Source organism: Triticum aestivum, chromosome 7D (genome assembly GCF_018294505.1).
Source record: "Triticum aestivum cultivar Chinese Spring chromosome 7D, IWGSC CS RefSeq v2.1, whole genome shotgun sequence".
Lineage (NCBI taxonomy): Eukaryota > Viridiplantae > Streptophyta > Magnoliopsida > Poales > Poaceae > Triticum > Triticum aestivum.
Genome location: NC_057814.1, coordinates 579291613 through 579309729, shown reverse-complemented (window position 1 = coordinate 579309729; position 18117 = coordinate 579291613). Strand labels below are relative to the sequence as shown.

Below are 18117 nucleotides of genomic sequence, written 5' to 3'. Positions count from 1 at the left end.
AAAACCATCGCGCAAACGCCATAAGCACCACAAGGTAGCAGATGTAGCAATATTTATAGCTTCACATTGTTTTTTCTTCTTCCAGAAAGAAGTCAATGATATAAAAGAAACAGGAGGGGTAATGTCAAGTGCTTCGGCAACCACAGCCCAGATATTAGATGCAACAATGCAATCAAACAAAAGGTGTTGGATAGATTCCGGTTCGGTACAGAAAACACAAGTTTTATCCTCTACATGTCTTCTTTTGGCCAGATTGTCTCTAGTCAGGCTCTTGTTGTTGTACATCAGCCATAAGAAGACATGGATATTTGGAGGGACTTTGATTTTCCAAATAAAATCTCTAATCTCAGAAGGTATCCCACCAAAGTTAATCAGTTTATAAAATGATTTAACAGAGTATTGACCATTTGATTCTAGGCCCCAGATAGGGCTGTCTGGTTGATCGGAAAGGGTAGTTTGTTTAACCAAGTCAACCAATAAGTCCCATTTGTGCATCATAGCCTCATCCACACATCTCCTGAAGGTGAGACACAGGTGCACCCCATCCCACACCTGGGACAAAGTAGCATCCTGCTGATGACATATATCAAATAAATCCCAAAAAGCAGTTTTCAGGGAGCATCCCCCAGTCCAGTTATCATGCCAAAAGACAATGTTATCCCCATTCCCAGGATTCCATTTCCAAAAGTTTCTGGCAGCAGCAAACGCCCAGGAAATGCTTTTCCAAAAAGGAGACCCCGAGGCAGGTTTAGCATGGAAAATATTAGGTTTATCAGTAGCATATTTAAAGCAGAGAAGTTTTTTCCAATCTCCCTCCCTCCCATCATAAAATCTTTTACCCCATGAGGCCAGGAGAGCCATATTGAATTCCCTAAGGTTGGGGACACCCAGGCCACCAAATTCCTTCCTTCTAGCCACAAGGCCCCAATTAGCTAGATGGTATTTGTGAACCTCACCCACCTTGCCCCAAAAGAAATGAGACATTTGGGAAGTAATCATGTCAATAGCCCACTTTGGGAATTTCACCATAGCCATGAGATATGAGGGAATGCTGGCAATACAAGTAGTCAGTAGAATCAGTTTGCCTCTATAAGACAAAAGCTTGCCCAGCCAACCAGCAATGTTCTTAATAATCCTATCAATGATAGGTTGCAGGTCTTCCCTTCTCAGTTTTTTAAAGTGAAGAGGCACACCAAGATACTTGAAGGGAAAGTCACCAAATTGGCAGCAAAAAAATTTGAGCAAACTCTTTAGACATTTGCTCAGAAACATGAATGGTATGCAAATCACTTTTATGAAAGTTGATTTTTAAGCCAGAAAGCTTCTCAAAACAAGTCAGGATCCATTTCAATTCTTTTGCATAATCCACAGACTCCTGGATGAACAGAATGGTATCATCAGCATATTGTAAACTAACTACTCCACCAGGGATGGCATGTGGGAGAAGCCCACCAATCAAACCATTATTAACAGCTTTCACTAGCATTTTTGAAAAGACAGCGGCCACCAGGTTAAAAAGTAATGGGGAGTGAGGGTCACCTTGCTTCAGCCCTTTCCCACCTACAAAGTGTGGCCCATTAGTGTCATTAATCCTAACTTGGAACGTCCCATGTTTCAAGGTGCTAAGCACCCACCTGACCCACTTAACCCCAAAGCCTCTAGAAAGAAGCATTTCCTCCAAGAAATCCCAGCTGACCCTATCATAGGCTTTCTCATAATCCAGTTTAAGTATCAACCCACTAGAATTAGATCTATGAACCTCATGAATCACTTCATGGGCCATAACCACACTTTCCAAGATGAATCCCCCCTTAATAAAAGCAGTCTGGTTATGTGAAATGAGTTTACCACAGATAGGGGTAGCCCTAGTATTCATGGCTTTAGAAAATATTTTCACATCACAATTGCTAAGACTAATAGGTCTGAAGTTTTTCATCTCTCTAGCCAGGGGGATCTTAGGAATACGAGTGATGATAGCATAGTTAAGTTTATAAATATCCAACACCCCATTCTCAAAATCCCTGACCATCCACATAAAGTCATTCTTAATAAGGTCCCAGAAGTTTTGATAAAAAAGAAAAGATAAGCCATCAGGGCCTGGGGCCCCACTGGCATATGAGCTCATAATCGCCTCTTTGATCTCATCCTCAGAAAAGGGTCTCTCCAGGTCTCTCCGAACTTCCTCACTAATCATTTCTGCCTCAGACCAAAAACCATTCCCCAAATGCAAATCAGGTTTAGGTTCATAAGCAAACAGGTTTTTGTAGAAATCAGTAGCTACTTCCAACATGTTTTCAGTGGATGTCACAGGTCCAGAAGGGCCTATCAACTCAGAAAGATGATTCTTCCTATGTCTATGATTTTCTAAAGCTTGGAAATAAGCATTATTACGATCCCCTTCAAGAATTTTCCTGTCTCTAGACTTCTTCCAGAAGGCAATCTCCTCTTTTTTCCAAATCTCCTCTAGTTCTAATTTCACAGCTTTCATTCTATCATGATCAGCAGTAGACAACTGTTGAGATTCAGATACAACATCAAGCAGGTCAAACTCCATAAGGAGGGATTTTTTCTTTCTTTTCATCGCAGCCTCAATATTAATGGCCCATCCTTTTATCCTCTTCCTAAGTAATCTGGTTTTAGTCAGCCAGTTATCTACCGAAGAAGTGGATGAGGAAACAGACGACCAAGTTTCATGGACCATCTGGCAAAAACCAGATTGGGACAACCACCACTTCTCAAACCTGAACATCTTAGGACTCAAAGACCGTCGCCCTCCAGTGTCTAACACCAAGGGGGTATGGTCACTCCCCACCCTGGGAAGGGCAGTTAGGGAGGACATTGGGAAGTGGGCATCCCAATCCACAGAGGTAAAAACTCTATCCAACACAACAAAAACATGATTATCCTGATTGTTAGACCATGTAAAACCCCTATTGGAGATAGAAATCTCCAAAAGCCCCCACCTATTAATCCAATCATTAAACATGAAAGTGGTATGATGATTAACTAGCCCACTGCTCTTCTCACTCTCATTCCTAACTAGGCTAAAGTCTCCACATATCAAAATAGGATATGATGCAGACTCAACAATATTGTGCAGTTCAGCCACAAAATCCACCTTGAATTCTGGGTAAACAGAGCCATACACTATCACCAGGTGCCAAGCAAAACCATCTTCTTTGTTTTTAACTGTGGCTGTAACTGAAAATCCATGGTTAACAAAACCAATAGTTTCAAACAAGCTTTTTCTAAGACCCAAATGGATCCCACCAGCAGTATTAACAGCAGGTAAATAATGCCAATCAAAACTATCACTCCTATCTATAGATTTGAGGAAACCCTCAGAAATAACCTCTCTCTTAGTTTCTTGAAACCCAATAAAATCAGGGTTAGCTCTAGCAATGGTATCACAAAGGCACTGAACTTTACCAGGTTGACCAAGCCCTCTAATATTCCAAATGAGGCCTATCATTTTAAGCAACTTTGAAAGGATGAGACAGGCCACAAGGCCTAGCTTTAGTTAAGACATTTGGAGTTCTCCTCAAGGCATCAACAGTGCCCACTGGCTTGAGTGAGTAATCATCCAAAGGTGTCCCAACCAAATCATCATGATCTAATTCTAAATTATCTGGAAGGACAATTTTAGGGTTGTTATTGGCAAAAGCCAAACATCTCTCTTTTCCCCATCAACCAACATGTCAATGGTTTCATGTCTATTAGCATCATCCCCCCAATGTAAATATCAATTTTACTCATTTGTTCAAATAAAATGTCATGATCAGTATTAGTGAATGATTTACCTTTAATTTTTTTTGGAATTTCCAGATTCTGTTTCCTCTTGTAAGCAGCAGCTTTCTCCATGATGTTCAAGTTACCATGCCCCCTAGTAGTAGGTTTTTGAACCAGTACAGGCCCCCACTTGGTCTTCTCAGCTTTTGGTGGATCATGAGCCTGATCAAGGGTTTCCAGTAGAGATCTTTTCAGAGAAATGTTCTGAATGGCCTATATAGCTTCAGGAGGAAGAGTTTCAAGATCATCATCCTTGGAATCCTCTTCCTCAGACTCAGAAAAGTCAATAGATTTAAGGATACTCTCACAATACTCCATGCTTTCAGGCTTCCCTCCAGAACTAGTGGATCCCTCAACAATCTTCACCAATGGCCTGGATGGAGTGGAATCCATCAAAGCAGAAGGACAGAAATCCTTAAGGTCAGTTCTTTTATCAGTCACCAGATGTTCTTCTTTATCAGCATTAACACACTCCAGGATAAAAGTTTCATGATCAGAATCAGAGAGAACATGTCAGCCTGTGCCCCTTTCTGTTTATTCTTACTCTGACTAGTAATATTAGCCTTATATAACTCATCAATTGCCCCCTCACTGTCAAGTAAGTCTTCCAAGCCATCCTTTTGAACATTTCCACCCTCATCCTCCTGTCTCTCAGCAGCACCCTCTCCTTCAAACTCCTCATCATCCTCAATATCAATAATAGAGTCAACCCCACCAACTTGTTCAAAGCCCTCCATAGTAAAGCCCAGTAAAAACAACTTATTTTTCATCTCAATGAGCCTTTCAAATGGGATTTTTATGGGGTCCCAGCAAGCAATTTTAATCCTAACATTCTCAAAAAAGGTCCTGAACATGCCATTCCAGTCTACATCAGTCAGTACCCCAAACAGGGAAGCAATCTGAGCAAAAACTTTCCATGTGCACCATTTAGGAGGAATTCCTTCAATCAGAACCCAAGCCTCAACAAGCTCTCCAAAAGGTTTGCATGCCTCCTTCCACTCAGTAAGTGTAACAGAGACATCTTGAGGCAAAGAGAATCCAGGCAGTTCGATGAGATCCTCCACTTTCTTCCATGGTGGAAGTCTCACCAGGAATGTCTTACTGGACAGCCCCCTGATCTGCCAAGGCTACTGTCTAATTTTGCAGAAGGTAGCAGTCAAAAGACTTAACAGCAACTCCTTGTCCACATCACCTTTGAGAATATTAACCACATAACAGTTTTGAAAGTTCAGCCAGTTGGATTCATTAGCAACAGGGACATCCACATGGTAAAAACCAAGACCACTTGCTCCACTGCCAAAAAAGGCAGCAGTTGGTTGAACCCTAGTCCAGGCAGCACAGTTATTCACGTTGTGCTTTTGCTGACATATGAAGCATGTTTCGGCTTAATACAATTCCCAACATAATGCCCTAGACCACCGCAGTTGAAACAGATCATGTCCTTGTATCTAGGATCTAAAACTTGTTCCATCTCTACCTCTACTGATTGAGAAGACTGCACCTGGGATGAAGCAGCCGTAGAGGCTGTGGATCTGGTAGGTTTTGCTGCTGGCATCAGCTCCCTCGAGGTAGTGGCAGATGGCTGCCTCCTCCCTCCTTGCGGGTTGGCTCTCTGGGTAGCAGCCTTTGAGGGGCCGCCCGCTCCAGATCCCGCACCAGCAACCCTCCGGTCAGCTATCGCAATCCCTTGCTTCACAACTGCCACAAACGAAAGAGATCCAGGGCCCAGACCCTCCCTCGAAACCTTGATGGTTCTTGGAATTGGATCAAAAGCACGACACGGCGCAGGATGACAATCATCGGCCATGAACGAGTGGGAGGAGATCAAATCCTTCCGGATCCAACAAGTGAACCCAGAAGGAGAGGGATGAACACGAGGGGATGTTTGTGGAGGAGGTAGGCGGCGACGGGGAGGGGATGGGATAAGCCAGAGTTGGCCAAAGTGCTCTTCTATAGTTTCTAGGTCACCCTGCCCACGTGAACTCGTCCCCTGAGAATACGTTTTCCTACCAGGATCACGAATTTTGAAACTGGGGCCTGTCGCAATCTGAGTAGGAACAGAGGACAACGTTTTACCTGTCACCCTCGTGCTGTTAAGCAGGCTATCGCCTAAATTCAAATTGTCCATAGATTTACCGACCGTAGAAACGGCAACAACATTAGTTGATGCAATCAACGCACCAGGGGAACCCCTAATTCTATCCAAATTTGATTTAGTCGCATGTCCAGAGGCCATAGAAATGGCAGCAACATCAGGTGGTTCAATGCGCATGACAGGAGAAATCCTATTTTCATCCGAATCAACTAAGCGAGACGATACAAAATCCATCAACACCTTGTACTGGATCCTCCGCGAACGCAGAGCCAACAAACGCGAACGAAATGTATGAGGAAGGCGAAATGCATGCATACCTCCCTCACCAGGCCAGGGAGGGGGGTCGATGGCGCGGTGCTGGGACAGGCGAGGCGTCGGATCCCTTACTGGCGACGGCGGGGCAGCTCCACCCCCGGGGGGAGGAATTCCGGCAGAATGCTGGCAATCCCCTCCACCGACGGCGGCCTGATGTTGAGGCGAGAAGGATTCGCCGTCTTGAAGAACGCCCACTTCGCCGCCTGTGCAGGATCTGGCGACTCGGCTTCCTGAATCGCCCAGAAGAGGAGCTCCACATCCATGCAGCCGTCGTCGCCGATGAAGCGCGCGCGCTTGGCGAAGTTCGCATAGCGAAGGATGTCGAGGTGAATGCCCCCCCCATGCCTCCCGATTGGGGAACCGCTCCCGCACCACCCGTTGCATCTCCCGTTGAGCCTCCGGTGAGTTGGGGTCGATCTCAGGAAGGGGAGCCGCCCCCGGAGATGGGAGCGCCCGGGGCTCCGCCACCCGAGTCGTCGGCATAAGCCGTCGGATCCGCAGCCCACGACGGCGCGCCCCTGCCATGAGAGCTGGTAGGTGGAAGCTGGGGGTGGGGAGAGCTCGAATTGATGCGAGGTAGGTGAGAAGGGCGAGTAGATTGGGGATTTATTCTCGCTTTGTTCTCGTCACCCGAGGAAGGGGAAGGGGAGGGTGGGAGCTCATTGGTTATACTATTTAATTAAGCTTTGATCAAATTGACAGTGGAAACTGCAGGAAGTTTGATATATATATTATATCTTTCTGGAAAAAAAACACTGTCGGTTCAAAGCTGTATAACCGACGTACAAACGCTCAGAAACCCGAGGATCGATACGTGTGCCCACGGGAATACGGGTTCGACACGAGAACATAACAAGAAACAGAAGCGCATCGATCTGTTTATACTTCGGTCAGATCTCCTGTACGTGCGCTTCCCGGCGTCTCTCCAGTGCGATCGATCTATTCCGGGCCTTACGTACGTGTGCGTTCATGTTCCAAACAAACGCCCGCCGCCGCCGGCGGCCATCCGGGGCAGCACCGGTCCCCGTGGAGGATCGTCCATGTCCCATCCTCCCCGACGATGTCATCGAAAACATCTTCGCACGGTTGCCTGCCAAGTTCGTTCACAGGTGCCGCTGCCTCTCACGCGGCTGGGCCCAGCCGCCACGCTTGCCTCCCGTGACTTCGCCGACCTTCACCTTGGCCTCGCCAACCGCCACGGTGGTCCAAGTGTCCTGTTCTTGCAGCGCTCACCCGGCGGACGTCTGAAGATGCAGACATGGTCGCCGGACAACCCAATTCAAACAACCCTCACGGAGGCCTTTCCCTGTCACAGCGTTCAGCGCCGTGTGGGCAAGCTAGACCCACGCCTCGTCACGCAGCAGTGCCGAGGCCTCGTCATCCTCGTAGAGGAGAGGACGCTCTACGCGCTCAACCCATCCACCTGCAGAATAGCAGCGCTCCCGGAGAGCCGGGCACCGAGGGGCCCCAATATCGCGGGCATAGGGCTAGGCTACGGCACGCGCACCAGGACGCACAAAGTTATGCGCATCTACTACCTCCCCTGGTCCGCGGGGTGCGAGGTCTATGAGATCAACTCCATCCCTGCACGCTGGAGGCTAGCGAAGGGTTGTGTTCGGGAGAACCTGCACGGACGGCCAAACAACACGCATGACATGAGCGTCTTCACGCAAGGGCATGTATATTGGTTGGCCAAGCGTAAGCCAGTCTCTTTGCCGGAAGAGATGTACATTTTCTCCTTCAACCTCAACGACGAGATGTTTGATACCTTGTCGTTGCCGCCACTTAACAATAAGAAATACTATCAAGATCAACACTACTTGACAGAATTAGGCGGGCGCCTGTGCCTCTTCCATGCTGATACTGAAGCGGTCAACAATGAGTTGCCTCGTCGGTATGACATCTGGCTGCTCCATGGACATGATACCAAAGCATGGGATCTACATTGTCGAATTGATCTGTTTGAGCTGCCACCAATCATCCCCAAATTCATGCGCTTCGAGCAATGGGTCGGTTTACTCGCTGTCACTGACAATGGTCGCTACATCAGTATACAACCATGCATAGCCGCGTCGCAAGAACCAAGCTTCGAGTTGTGTGCATATGCTCCTGTAACAGGCCGCACGGAGAGCCTCCTCAATGGATTCGGCTTGGTCTATGGTAGAAGCTTGACATTCCGATGTGCTGCGCTGTATCAGGAAAGCATCGCTTCCCCCGGCAGACCCTAACACCCTAAAGGTGTGTGTATTGTGTCTTGGCTCTTTTGAAGTGAAAGTATTAATCTGAGGAGCCATGAGGTCAATGGCTCACTTTCTTGTTTGCCGACGCTACGTGCATGTTGCCGGTACCGCGTGAGTCTTCTTTTTGTATGACAAATAGTAGATTTTTTTCCTGAAAATACGAGGCATGAAAAATGAAATTAAGAAGTGATATTTTTTTGTTTGCATATGTAGCTTAATAGTAATGTGCAGACTAGGAAATCATATATTGTCTCTCCTTAGGAACTACACCTATTTCAGAACGAAAAGGAAATAAAAGAATTGTAATTGTTCATAATGTATTACTTCCTCCCTCTCTTGTTTATAAGCCAACGCATATCTCTAGATCGCTATTCGACGAATGTAATACATATTTGTTGACGTATAATGTGTTGCCTAGTCTCTTCCATCAGATCGGTCTTTTGGTTGCATTGGTTAGAGCATGCACTTCTACGTGGTATCAAAGCCAAGAGGTATAGAGTTTAAGACCCGGCTGGCACAATTAAATTGCAGCCCACTTTCGGTCCATGTTTAAGCCCGAGGGAGCCACACGTGAGGGGGAGTGTTGACATATAATGTGCTGCCTAGTCTCTTCCATCAGATCGGTCTTTTTGGTTGCGTTGGCTAGAACATGCACTTCTACAATATTGTATCACAAAAGTCACACAATTAGAAAATATAAAATTTGAAGTATCTAACAGTATACTTTTTGTGATATAAAACTCATAGCACGTTGGTTAAATCATTGACCTAGAACATGCAAGGAATATGTTAGGAGAACATTAGTGACAACAGGACACTAGATAAAAGAAAATAAATAGTACTCCGTACACAAATTTCATTCAATGCATTAAGCATGTCCAAACGGTACAATGTCTATTTCTCCAGAGGGTATGCAAAGTTGATACCCCAAGTTGCACCGGGGATGACTGCTTTATACTTGTTCGCTGCAATAGGCTCAACTATGCTGATTTGTTTAGCTAAACTTGACCAACAATAATTTTTTTTGGGATTTTCAAAGAGATACAAATGTCATTTATAATTCAATGAATTTTATAACTTGATTCCAGTTCTAGCTTCAACGCAGCAAGAAGAAAGATTACATATATAGCCGGTCATTTAATCCTTTCAGTGCCTTGAATGTTTGTTCAATTCACTAATTCAATCTTACTTGACAAAGCAAGTCAAAAAGTTTGATCCTCTTTCTAGTTTTATGATCCACTTAATGAGAATCTGGAAATAAAAATGTTCCTCTCTGAAGTAGTCAAGGTACGACATCCGGTCAGACACGAGATTGCATAGCTCATCAATGATTAAACTGGCATATTTTTAAAAGAACACATGTTACAGAGATTATCTAAATAAATTATTTGCTCCATCCTTGCTTCTTAAGAAACATCTGAATTAGTCATAGTTGGAAGCTGAGTAATTGGGAATAGTATCATTCGCATCAAAATTTTGTGGATGGGAGACTAAGGCATAGCCTAGTGGTGGAAAGGAGGTGATGCCTTCCCACCCACCCAGGCTTAAGGCATGATACTTGAAATTTGGGTTTGTTGCATCAATCTCTACTCCTAATGTCTCAGTCCATACGTTGTTTCGTTTCGTTTGCTCCCTCTCTCCCATCCAACGAGAGGCCACCCCTCGATCCCATCTCTCTTCCATAGATTTTTTCTATTTTTTTAACCGAAACAATCCCCCAATAAACCCCACAAAGACCAAACGATGGCATCCTTTCCATGCCACGCCTCCCTTGCACAATAAAATTTCCAAACAATATGATCCTTTCCAAATAATAGCTTCCATACACAACAGGAATCAAATCGCATCGCAATCGTAATCAGATATACAACGCCAATCAATCTTTTCGTTCTTTCCATCTTACACCACCAATGCCCAAAAATAAAGCGACCAATCATACTCTGTCCATCTCACGCCTTCCATATACAACAACAAACCAATTTTCAAATCGTTTCTGAGCGGGATGGGCGAGGCCTGTTTCTCCATGCTTCCAGGTCTCTGTTTGAGATTTCGAAACGAGATTAACCCAAGGTATATCAAAATGGTAAATAAACTTATGAACCATTTTCGACAAGGCAGTTGTTTTGAGTGTGGAGATTGATAATTCTCAAATGACCTCTCTCTTTAGGACTATAGATAAAATCCTGTACCGCCAAAGATGGATTTTTTTCTAAGTCCTTCCTACTCCAAAAGGTGGATTTGTTTTTTTACATTGTATGTGTTTCATTGTCCAAATGAAAAGTCACCGTAGTCGGCCTCCCTGGCGTAATACTGATCCTCATTGGGGATCCCTGCCTAGTACTCAAATATTATGTTTGGAACAGGTCAAAACCTAGCCTTGTTTTCATAAGAACTGGAAGGTTTTATTTGTAGATAAGACTCAAGTGTGGTCTCATGTGCGTAAAACTAGATTTACAATACGAATATTTATTCAACTCCCAATCAAATGAACAATACATGATACATATTTACATACAACAAACAATCTTATTAGTACGCTTTACATATCATTGTTGTAAAATACTAGTTTAGTAGTGCAACAATTAACTAATTGTGGTTGTCAGCCCAGAATTGAGCCTGGAGCCAGTCCACGGTCTTCTTCTCCACCTGAAAGGCCTTGGCCAAAACATCGTCTGAGATTGGCGGCTTTGAACCAAACACAGCGTTCGCAATGGTTATGGCCCCAGGGTTTTGGCTGCTAAGTCCGGCAATTGCAACTGCTGGCTTGTAGGGGTTGGGGTTGAACTGGAAGTGGATGAGTCCTTGTGGGAAAACAAACACATCACCCTTGTTGAGGACCTTCCAAAAGAGCTTGTTATCTGGGTTAGATGTGACAAAGCCAACATAAAGTGTCCCTTCAAGCACGGTGAGGATCTCAGAGGCACGAGGATGAGTGTGTGGTGGGTTCTCCCCCAAAGGTGCATAGTCAATGCGTGCTAAGGAGATACCCAGTGTGTTGAGACCGGGGATCCTCATGACATTGAGCAGTGTGACAATGGATCCCACCTTGCTCATCTTTGTGTCCCTAGGCATGTCAAGTTTGGCCGCTAAGAAGAAGTCTTCCGCAGTCACCTCCTTTGGGTCTTTGCAGACAAACCCATTAACAAACACTGCATAGGTGCATAATAAAAAGAAGCATGTAAGTCAATGACTTGTAATGATATTATCTGTATAATGAATATTTGCAAATTTTAGACTTTGCAACTAAGGAAGCTTGGAAGTACATACCATGTGAGCTATTGTCAGCCACACAGAAGTCCTGGAGAGGGCTTGGATCAGAAGCCATGGCCTGCCATGAGGCCAACGCGATAAGAGCAACCAGAAGGAAGCTGGAAGAGGAGGCCATTTGGATTTTTTATGTTGAGTGGTGTTTCCTAGAGAGGTGTTTCAGTGTTTGTGGGTGGTGTGTTCTGTCGTACTTGTGTGGTTTGCCATACCAAAGGATGTATGCGTATATATAGCAGCAGAAAGAGTTGGTAAAGGTTGCGAACAAGTCAAAGAAGATTGTATGGCCAGATAGAAGTGGTCATTAAGCCGGTTGAGTATGCCAACTAGCTGCAGCATTAAGAAGCTTCATCGTCCACTTCATTTTAATATGTTCTAGTGGCTGACTAATCTGACTTGGTCATGCATGTGTGAAATAGTAAACTACTGGACATGTATGCGTATTTGGTAGTACCTCCCTAGTTACGTGATACCTCTGCTCACACCTCCAAAAATCTGAACAAATGAGCATGAAGAAAAATTAAGTTCTTTTATTTGCAAATATTTACTTGAACTGAACTGATATTTTTTTCAAAACTCAACTGACAGAGATTATGCGAACATAAGTTTTTGCTCCATCCTTGCTTCTGAAGAAAACAATTGACTTGGTCATAAGTGGGAGCTGAGTAATTGGAAATGGTACTCTTCCCACCATCTGCGCAAACACTAAAGTCACTAACGATTGCTTCTAATGTGATACTGCATAAGTTTTCATCATGCATGCAATCACCTGCAGGTGTACGCATGGAAGAAGATACCGAGCACATTGTGAATGCTTCTTAGGTTATCCGTGCATCAATGTCACGCATGACGAACATGAATAAGAATGGCCAAGTAACCTCCCTTTTCGTTACCTATACTACACGTGAAATGGTCACTGTTGATGGAGTTGTCCATATGTGACCGAGTCTTAAGCAAATAACTAGTCATGGTTGGAGATCCCATACAAACTATGTGGAGAACCCGGCAGTTCTTTTCAATATATAATTTTGTTCAGTTCATAATACACGCTCTATAATAGACCACTTAAACCTCTTTTTTTTTTTTGAATCAAGACCATTTCAGCCTTGTTAACCTTCACAAGGAGGGCCGGTCGTCTGCTTGACTTGCTTTAGCTGCGCGATCTCCGGGGCATGCTATATCCTCTCATCCCACTATAGCCATACCACAGTGTACAGATTTAGAACATCGTACGAAAAATTCACAATATAAATATTATTTAGCAGACTCTATGAAACGTGGGTCCCACACATTACTAAATGTCGGCAGAGGAGTATATATATGCATTGGACTCTTTTTGTAGGGATTGTTTGGATAGCAAGTTTATGGAGAATCGGTTCTCCTTAAACTTGAATTTATAACAACCTAATATGCTGTTTGGATTAGTTAACAAAAATCCTTGATAAAACCGAGTTTTGCAGAAGTAAAAAAAGAAATCTAGTGTATAGAAAAATGACTAATAGTAATTTTTTTCTAAAAACAGGTTATCCGTACACGGTTTCTCCACATCACACATTACCTTGGACAAGTCGCGCTACATCAGAGGTTCGTCTAAAGCGTGTTTTCCTAAAAAGCATCCAAAAACCGATTTACTAAAATCGTGCGTTTAACCCTCCACTATCCCAAAAACCACGTATGGTTTTCACTCATGAAAATATATCAATAATTTTCAATACACAACGAACATTTGAAGATAAATGTGTCAAACACGTATGTTGGTTGCATCTATCAGTTTCATAAATCCATGGATTTTTCTTAAAACATTTTCTTAAATGTTTCGAAAAAAATCTGTTCAGCAAACTTTTCCTAAAAACAATTCAGGAAAAAAATGTTATCTTTATGCTACTATACTTATTTTCTCCCAACTGATAGAGCCATCCATAAAATAAAATTTCGAACCGAAGAGATCTATATTCCATAATTACCGAAAAAGGTAATTCGCCCCGCTTTATAAATAAAGCAACGACCGCAAACATACAAGCATCCCACCGAAGAAACAGAGGTCCACAAACACCACACACCCAGCACACGACACGCAAACAACGAAAGTACAAAAGAAAGTTCAGAATACGCTGGGAGCTACATCTCAACACACCCACAAAAAGCAATAAAGACTCAAGGAGGGTAAAGGATCATGAGTAGCCTGGCCGCCACCTCCTTGTGCTTCCTCGTCAATTTGTAGATCGCCAACTTATCCCGCCACTTGGATAGAGGCTTTCACTGGTGCAACAAGCCACACCGCTTGTAAATCGCATCTGTTGCCCTTGAAGGAAAAATATGCTCAATAACAAGTTTATTTCGATCACACCACACAGAGTCCATGCCAAGGTCCCAAAATTCACCCACATCAATCAGCAAACCTGGCCCGAGCAACCGGACACTAGTTGGTGCTAGTCAGGGAAGTTGGTTGGGACTAGCCATTGCCCCAGACTTCCCTGAAGCAGCTCCACAAAAATTGGGCGGACACACAGTAAAAAAAAAAGTGGTTCGGGTCCTCCGCAACCCAGCACAGTTGGCATTGGCCATCCCCCAGCCCATTCCGCTTAAGCACTTGGTCACCCGATGGCTGCCGCCCTCTTATTAGTTGCCACAGGAATACCTTAATTTTTGGTGGCAACTTGCTCTTCCAAAGGTCCTGCATCTCCTCTTGCTCACCTCCCGCCGCTAACCTATTGTACTTGTACAGCGACTTGGTGGAAAAGATGCCAGAGGGCTCCAAAGACCACGAGGTGACGTCCGGGTCCGTGGACAGGTTGATTCCATAATTGGGCGTAACGAAAAGAAAATAAAGGAAGGGGAGAAGAAAGTTCGCGTTTTTTTTTTTGGAGGAGACGAAAGTTCGGGAAGTAGCGACGCGACGCGAGTAATGGGCTTAATGCAGAGCTGGGCCTAACGACGCGACGCTGCTAATTAATCAGGGTAAATGGCCCGCATTGTATATCCCACACGAGTCCTTAACTAATTTGTAACCCATCCGGTCGCCCATTGTGACCTGCCAGGTTGCATCAAAGAAGAATCCTCGTCGACTTCGTCGCCGCCGCTCTTCTCCCGCACGCGGCGATCATCACGGTGAGATGCTTCGTCCCCGCCAGTCGTCCTACGTAATCCACTTGCTTCTCCTTGCAGTTGCTTTCCACTTTTATTCGCGACGAATCCACCCTAGCTAGCTCTTTCCGCGATAGATGAAATCTGTCACATCTGAATAGGAGATCGTTGTTGTCGCTGATATATGTCTGCATATTCAGGATTTCAGTTGATCTTTCTCGGGTTTTTTGGAAGGGACTGCTTATATGAGGGGAATGGAGTTTACAAAACAGTACTCCCTCCGATCCATATATTACTTGTTGCTGGTTTAGTACCAGGGATAATTCTTGAACTTAAAAAGAGGGGGATGGTTTTGAATTAGTTTTCACAAATTTATTCACATTAATCCATGCACTTCTATCTTCAATCTTGTAATTCGCAACTGAAAAACATGCAAAATCTTGTAGTTCTACTAACATTTGGATAAAATATTCTATAGTGGAGTTTGTTGGCCTTCTGAAGACGTGGAAGGAAAGGAGCCGTAGGGCATTCCAAGGACCAAAGATCCATTATCAATGTGTGAATCTATCTATGTTTAATTTGCACCACAAAGACGCAAACAGAATAGATCTGATCTAATCCAGTTTTTTAGTTTGTGGCATTCTAGGGTAGCTCCACGAAGTTCCTCCAAGGCATTACGACGAGGTAAAGAAATATTTCTTCGTCTGCAACGTAAACTGGTTTTAGGGTTTTTTATGTTTAGATGAGCATGATTGAAAAAAAAATTGGACCTCAGAAATAAAACCCAAAGATCGTATTTGTGCTTGGTGAGCTGGGGATGATTATTACAATTAAGGGTTAGTGTTTACATTTTTTTTAGCATCATTGTTCGAAACTTGTTTTAATCAATTTTATAAATGGCACACCACAAACAAAATGTAAAATAGATGATTTAGTCTGAACCCATTTTTCCTGTACACAGTTTGCTTAATAACAATCGTCTGCGGAGAGATCTTTCATTAAACACTATTATCAATAGGATGCCGCGCCGCCCTGGTACAATAACATCTAGTCCCATTGTCCACTTGACTTTCAAGACTCAATCTGGAAAAAAGTGTCGTTGCTTCTATAGTTATCAGCTTTTTCATATCTGCGACCAAATCTCATACGGAACCTTGTGGCTTGTGCAGTAATGTTCAGACCCATACCTTGCTTTTGTAAGTATTATCTTTTGCATAGTTAAAATATCAGTAATAAGTGCTCCCTACGTCCCAAAATTAGTGTCTACTAAAGTTGAGACACTTAATTTGGGACGGAGGGTGTAGTAATTGGGCAAGGAGGGAAGAAATAACAAACTTGAGTAGGGTAAAGCTACTATCTCTGTGTGTTTCTCCTTTTCAAAGTCTGGTCGGAGCACAATATTCCAGAGTTGTATTCTTATAGGCTTTCAATATAACCCGTGACCTTGGCCGTTTATCTAATTTTATAGTCCCTCCGTCCCAAAATAATTGTTGTGGCCATGACTCTTATTTTGGGACAGAGGGAGTATATAATAACAACAAACTGTTAATATGCATGATTGGTATGTCTTGTGGTCTTCTTATTATATTTTCTGGTGTCCTCACTATTTAATTTTTGGGTTACAGTCTCACAAAATTTGTTACTCTATTTGGCTCTAATAATTGATTGTGATTTTTTTATTTTGCTCATTTTGATGATCTGAACTAGAACACTGCCTAATTTTGAATGCCTTAGTTGACCCTGTTTTGCTAGTGCAGGAGTAGAAACCGATCAATTGAAAACATTCGGATAAAAAGGGAATATCATGGCTACTAAGGAGTTATCGATGAAGCTCCTGATTGATACCAAGGCTCAGAAAGTCTGCTTTGCCGAGGCTGACAATGAAGTGGTCGAGTTGCTGTCCAGCCTCCTATGCCTCCCGATGAGCACCGTCATCAACCTGCTCACCAAAGAGCGTATGGTTGGCATCATTGGGAATGTTCTTGATAGCCTGGAGACGCTTGATGCCACGTATGTATTCTCAACCAAGGGCAAGGAGCCCTACATCAAGCCAACAATTTCCCCCGGTATGCTCTCTCCCTTGCAACAGCTGATGGGGGATGCACAGTTAAATGCCTGTAGCAGATTCTTCACCTGTGAGGGGAAAAGATGCTGCTACACAAGCCATAGTTGTGGGTATTTTTCAGTTGCTAAAGGCAGCAAATGCCCAAGTTGCTCCACCGGAATGAACAAAGCTATACTGCATGTCAAAAGTGAGGGGTTTGTGGTCGGGACAGCCACGTATACAGTCAAGGACGATCTCTCGATGATACCGGCGTCCAGCGTGGCAAGCATTGCCTTGCTCGCCCAGTGCGGTGTCAAGGACCTGAGCATGCTGCAAGAAAAAATGGTGAAGATTGGCAAGGAAGAGGTTACACACATACTCTCTTATTTTTATCACTAGTTTCCCATGTGGTTTTGATTAATTGGTGCAGTTCATGATATCTGTGTTGGAATGTCAGGCGCTGGACATACTCCTTGCTTCGCTGAAGTCCAAGACCGTCCTGACTGATGTCTTCCTTCAGACAAGAAAAGCTCGTTGCAAGAAGGAAACTGTTGCTTAGTTATGCGGCTATGCCTCAGTAAATTCACCAGACATGTCATGCAGAAATCACCATATGGCCCTGGTGGATGAGTGAGTTGTGAGCTGCCGGTCTGATTGCATTGCCTGGCCATTCTCTAGGTTAGTGGACCAAAGCTAGTAGGCTGCTTAAATTAAAATCTCTGTTGACATCATGTACTGTGTGTGCCACTTTTGCCAACAGAGAGTTTTAGGAGATTTTTTAGGAAGATATTTGTATGAACCTTTTTTTTTGGATTTGAAACAAGCTTCTGAATTATAAACTGTTTTCACTATTGACTTCCTTGCACGATATCTTCGAAACTAAATCACATGTTGTGTCTCCTACGCCTCGCCAAGTCAGAAGTCAGGTATGAATGATGACACACATTAGAGAGCTTGTGGTCTTTGAGTCCCTAGAATCTTCGGCCCTAGATCCGGGATTGTTTTTGGCGCTTCGTCCTGTCATGTCGATAGTGGTCGCAAGTGTGATGCCAATTTGCTTTAGTTAGTGTCTCTCCCATGTCACCGTTTTTACGATGACGTCATTCTTTCCCAACCGTATGACAATGAAGCAGCGGTTCAACATTGTAAAATCCTACTTCAGACTGGGCGTCGTTGTTTGTTTCTTTGAACTGAGGGTTAGAGAAAATTGGAGATGTAACAGAGTAAGCTAGGGAGAATGGTTAATGTTAACTTTAGTTTTTCTATCAAAGGTCCTTGTTGTCTTG

The 18117-nt window shown here is 43.8% G+C and overlaps 2 protein-coding genes across 5 annotated transcripts; one reads left to right on the top strand and one right to left on the bottom strand.

Annotated features, from left to right (window-relative positions):
- Positions 1–10819: 10819 nt before the first annotated feature.
- LOC123170089 (germin-like protein 8-11) lies at positions 10820–11894 on the bottom strand. The gene is made up of 2 exons (XM_044587931.1): positions 11707–11894; positions 10820–11588 (listed from the first exon to the last, which is right to left on the bottom strand). Exons 1-2 carry the CDS (start codon positions 11822–11824, stop codon positions 11026–11028), a joined length of 681 nt encoding a protein of 226 aa, XP_044443866.1. The 5' UTR covers positions 11825–11894; the 3' UTR covers positions 10820–11025.
- A 2806-nt stretch (positions 11895–14700) lies between these two features.
- LOC123168293 (uncharacterized) lies at positions 14701–17682 on the top strand. 4 transcript variants are annotated; one of them, XM_044586163.1, is made up of 5 exons: positions 14702–14811; positions 15266–15343; positions 15419–15471; positions 16545–17197; positions 17289–17682. In XM_044586163.1, the coding sequence occupies exons 4-5, from the start codon at positions 16592–16594 to the stop codon at positions 17388–17390; spliced, it is 708 nt and encodes a 235-aa protein (XP_044442098.1). In that variant the 5' UTR covers positions 14702–14811; positions 15266–15343; positions 15419–15471; positions 16545–16591; the 3' UTR covers positions 17391–17682. The 4 variants fall into 4 exon arrangements, with proteins under 4 accessions (XP_044442099.1, XP_044442098.1, XP_044442100.1 ...); XM_044586165.1 differs by having other exon boundaries at positions 16540–17197; XM_044586166.1 differs by lacking the exon at positions 15266–15343 and having other exon boundaries at positions 14742–14811.
- The last annotated feature ends 435 nt before the right edge of the window (positions 17683–18117 follow it).

Bases quoted from the DNA above. Each gene is read 5' to 3' on its own strand.
- LOC123170089 (XM_044587931.1), bottom strand. From the start codon at position 11,824: ATGGCCTCCTCTTCCAGCTTCCTTCTGGTTGCTCTTATCGCGTTGGCC. The intron at 11,589-11,706 runs GTATGTACTTCC...GCACCTATGCAG, and splicing joins GGCTGACAATAGCTCACATG to TGTTTGTTAATGGGTTTGTC.
- LOC123168293 (XM_044586164.1), top strand. From the start codon at position 16,592: ATGGCTACTAAGGAGTTATCGATGAAGCTCCTGATTGATACCAAGGCT. The intron at 17,198-17,288 runs GTTACACACATA...TTGGAATGTCAG, and splicing joins TGAAGATTGGCAAGGAAGAG to GCGCTGGACATACTCCTTGC.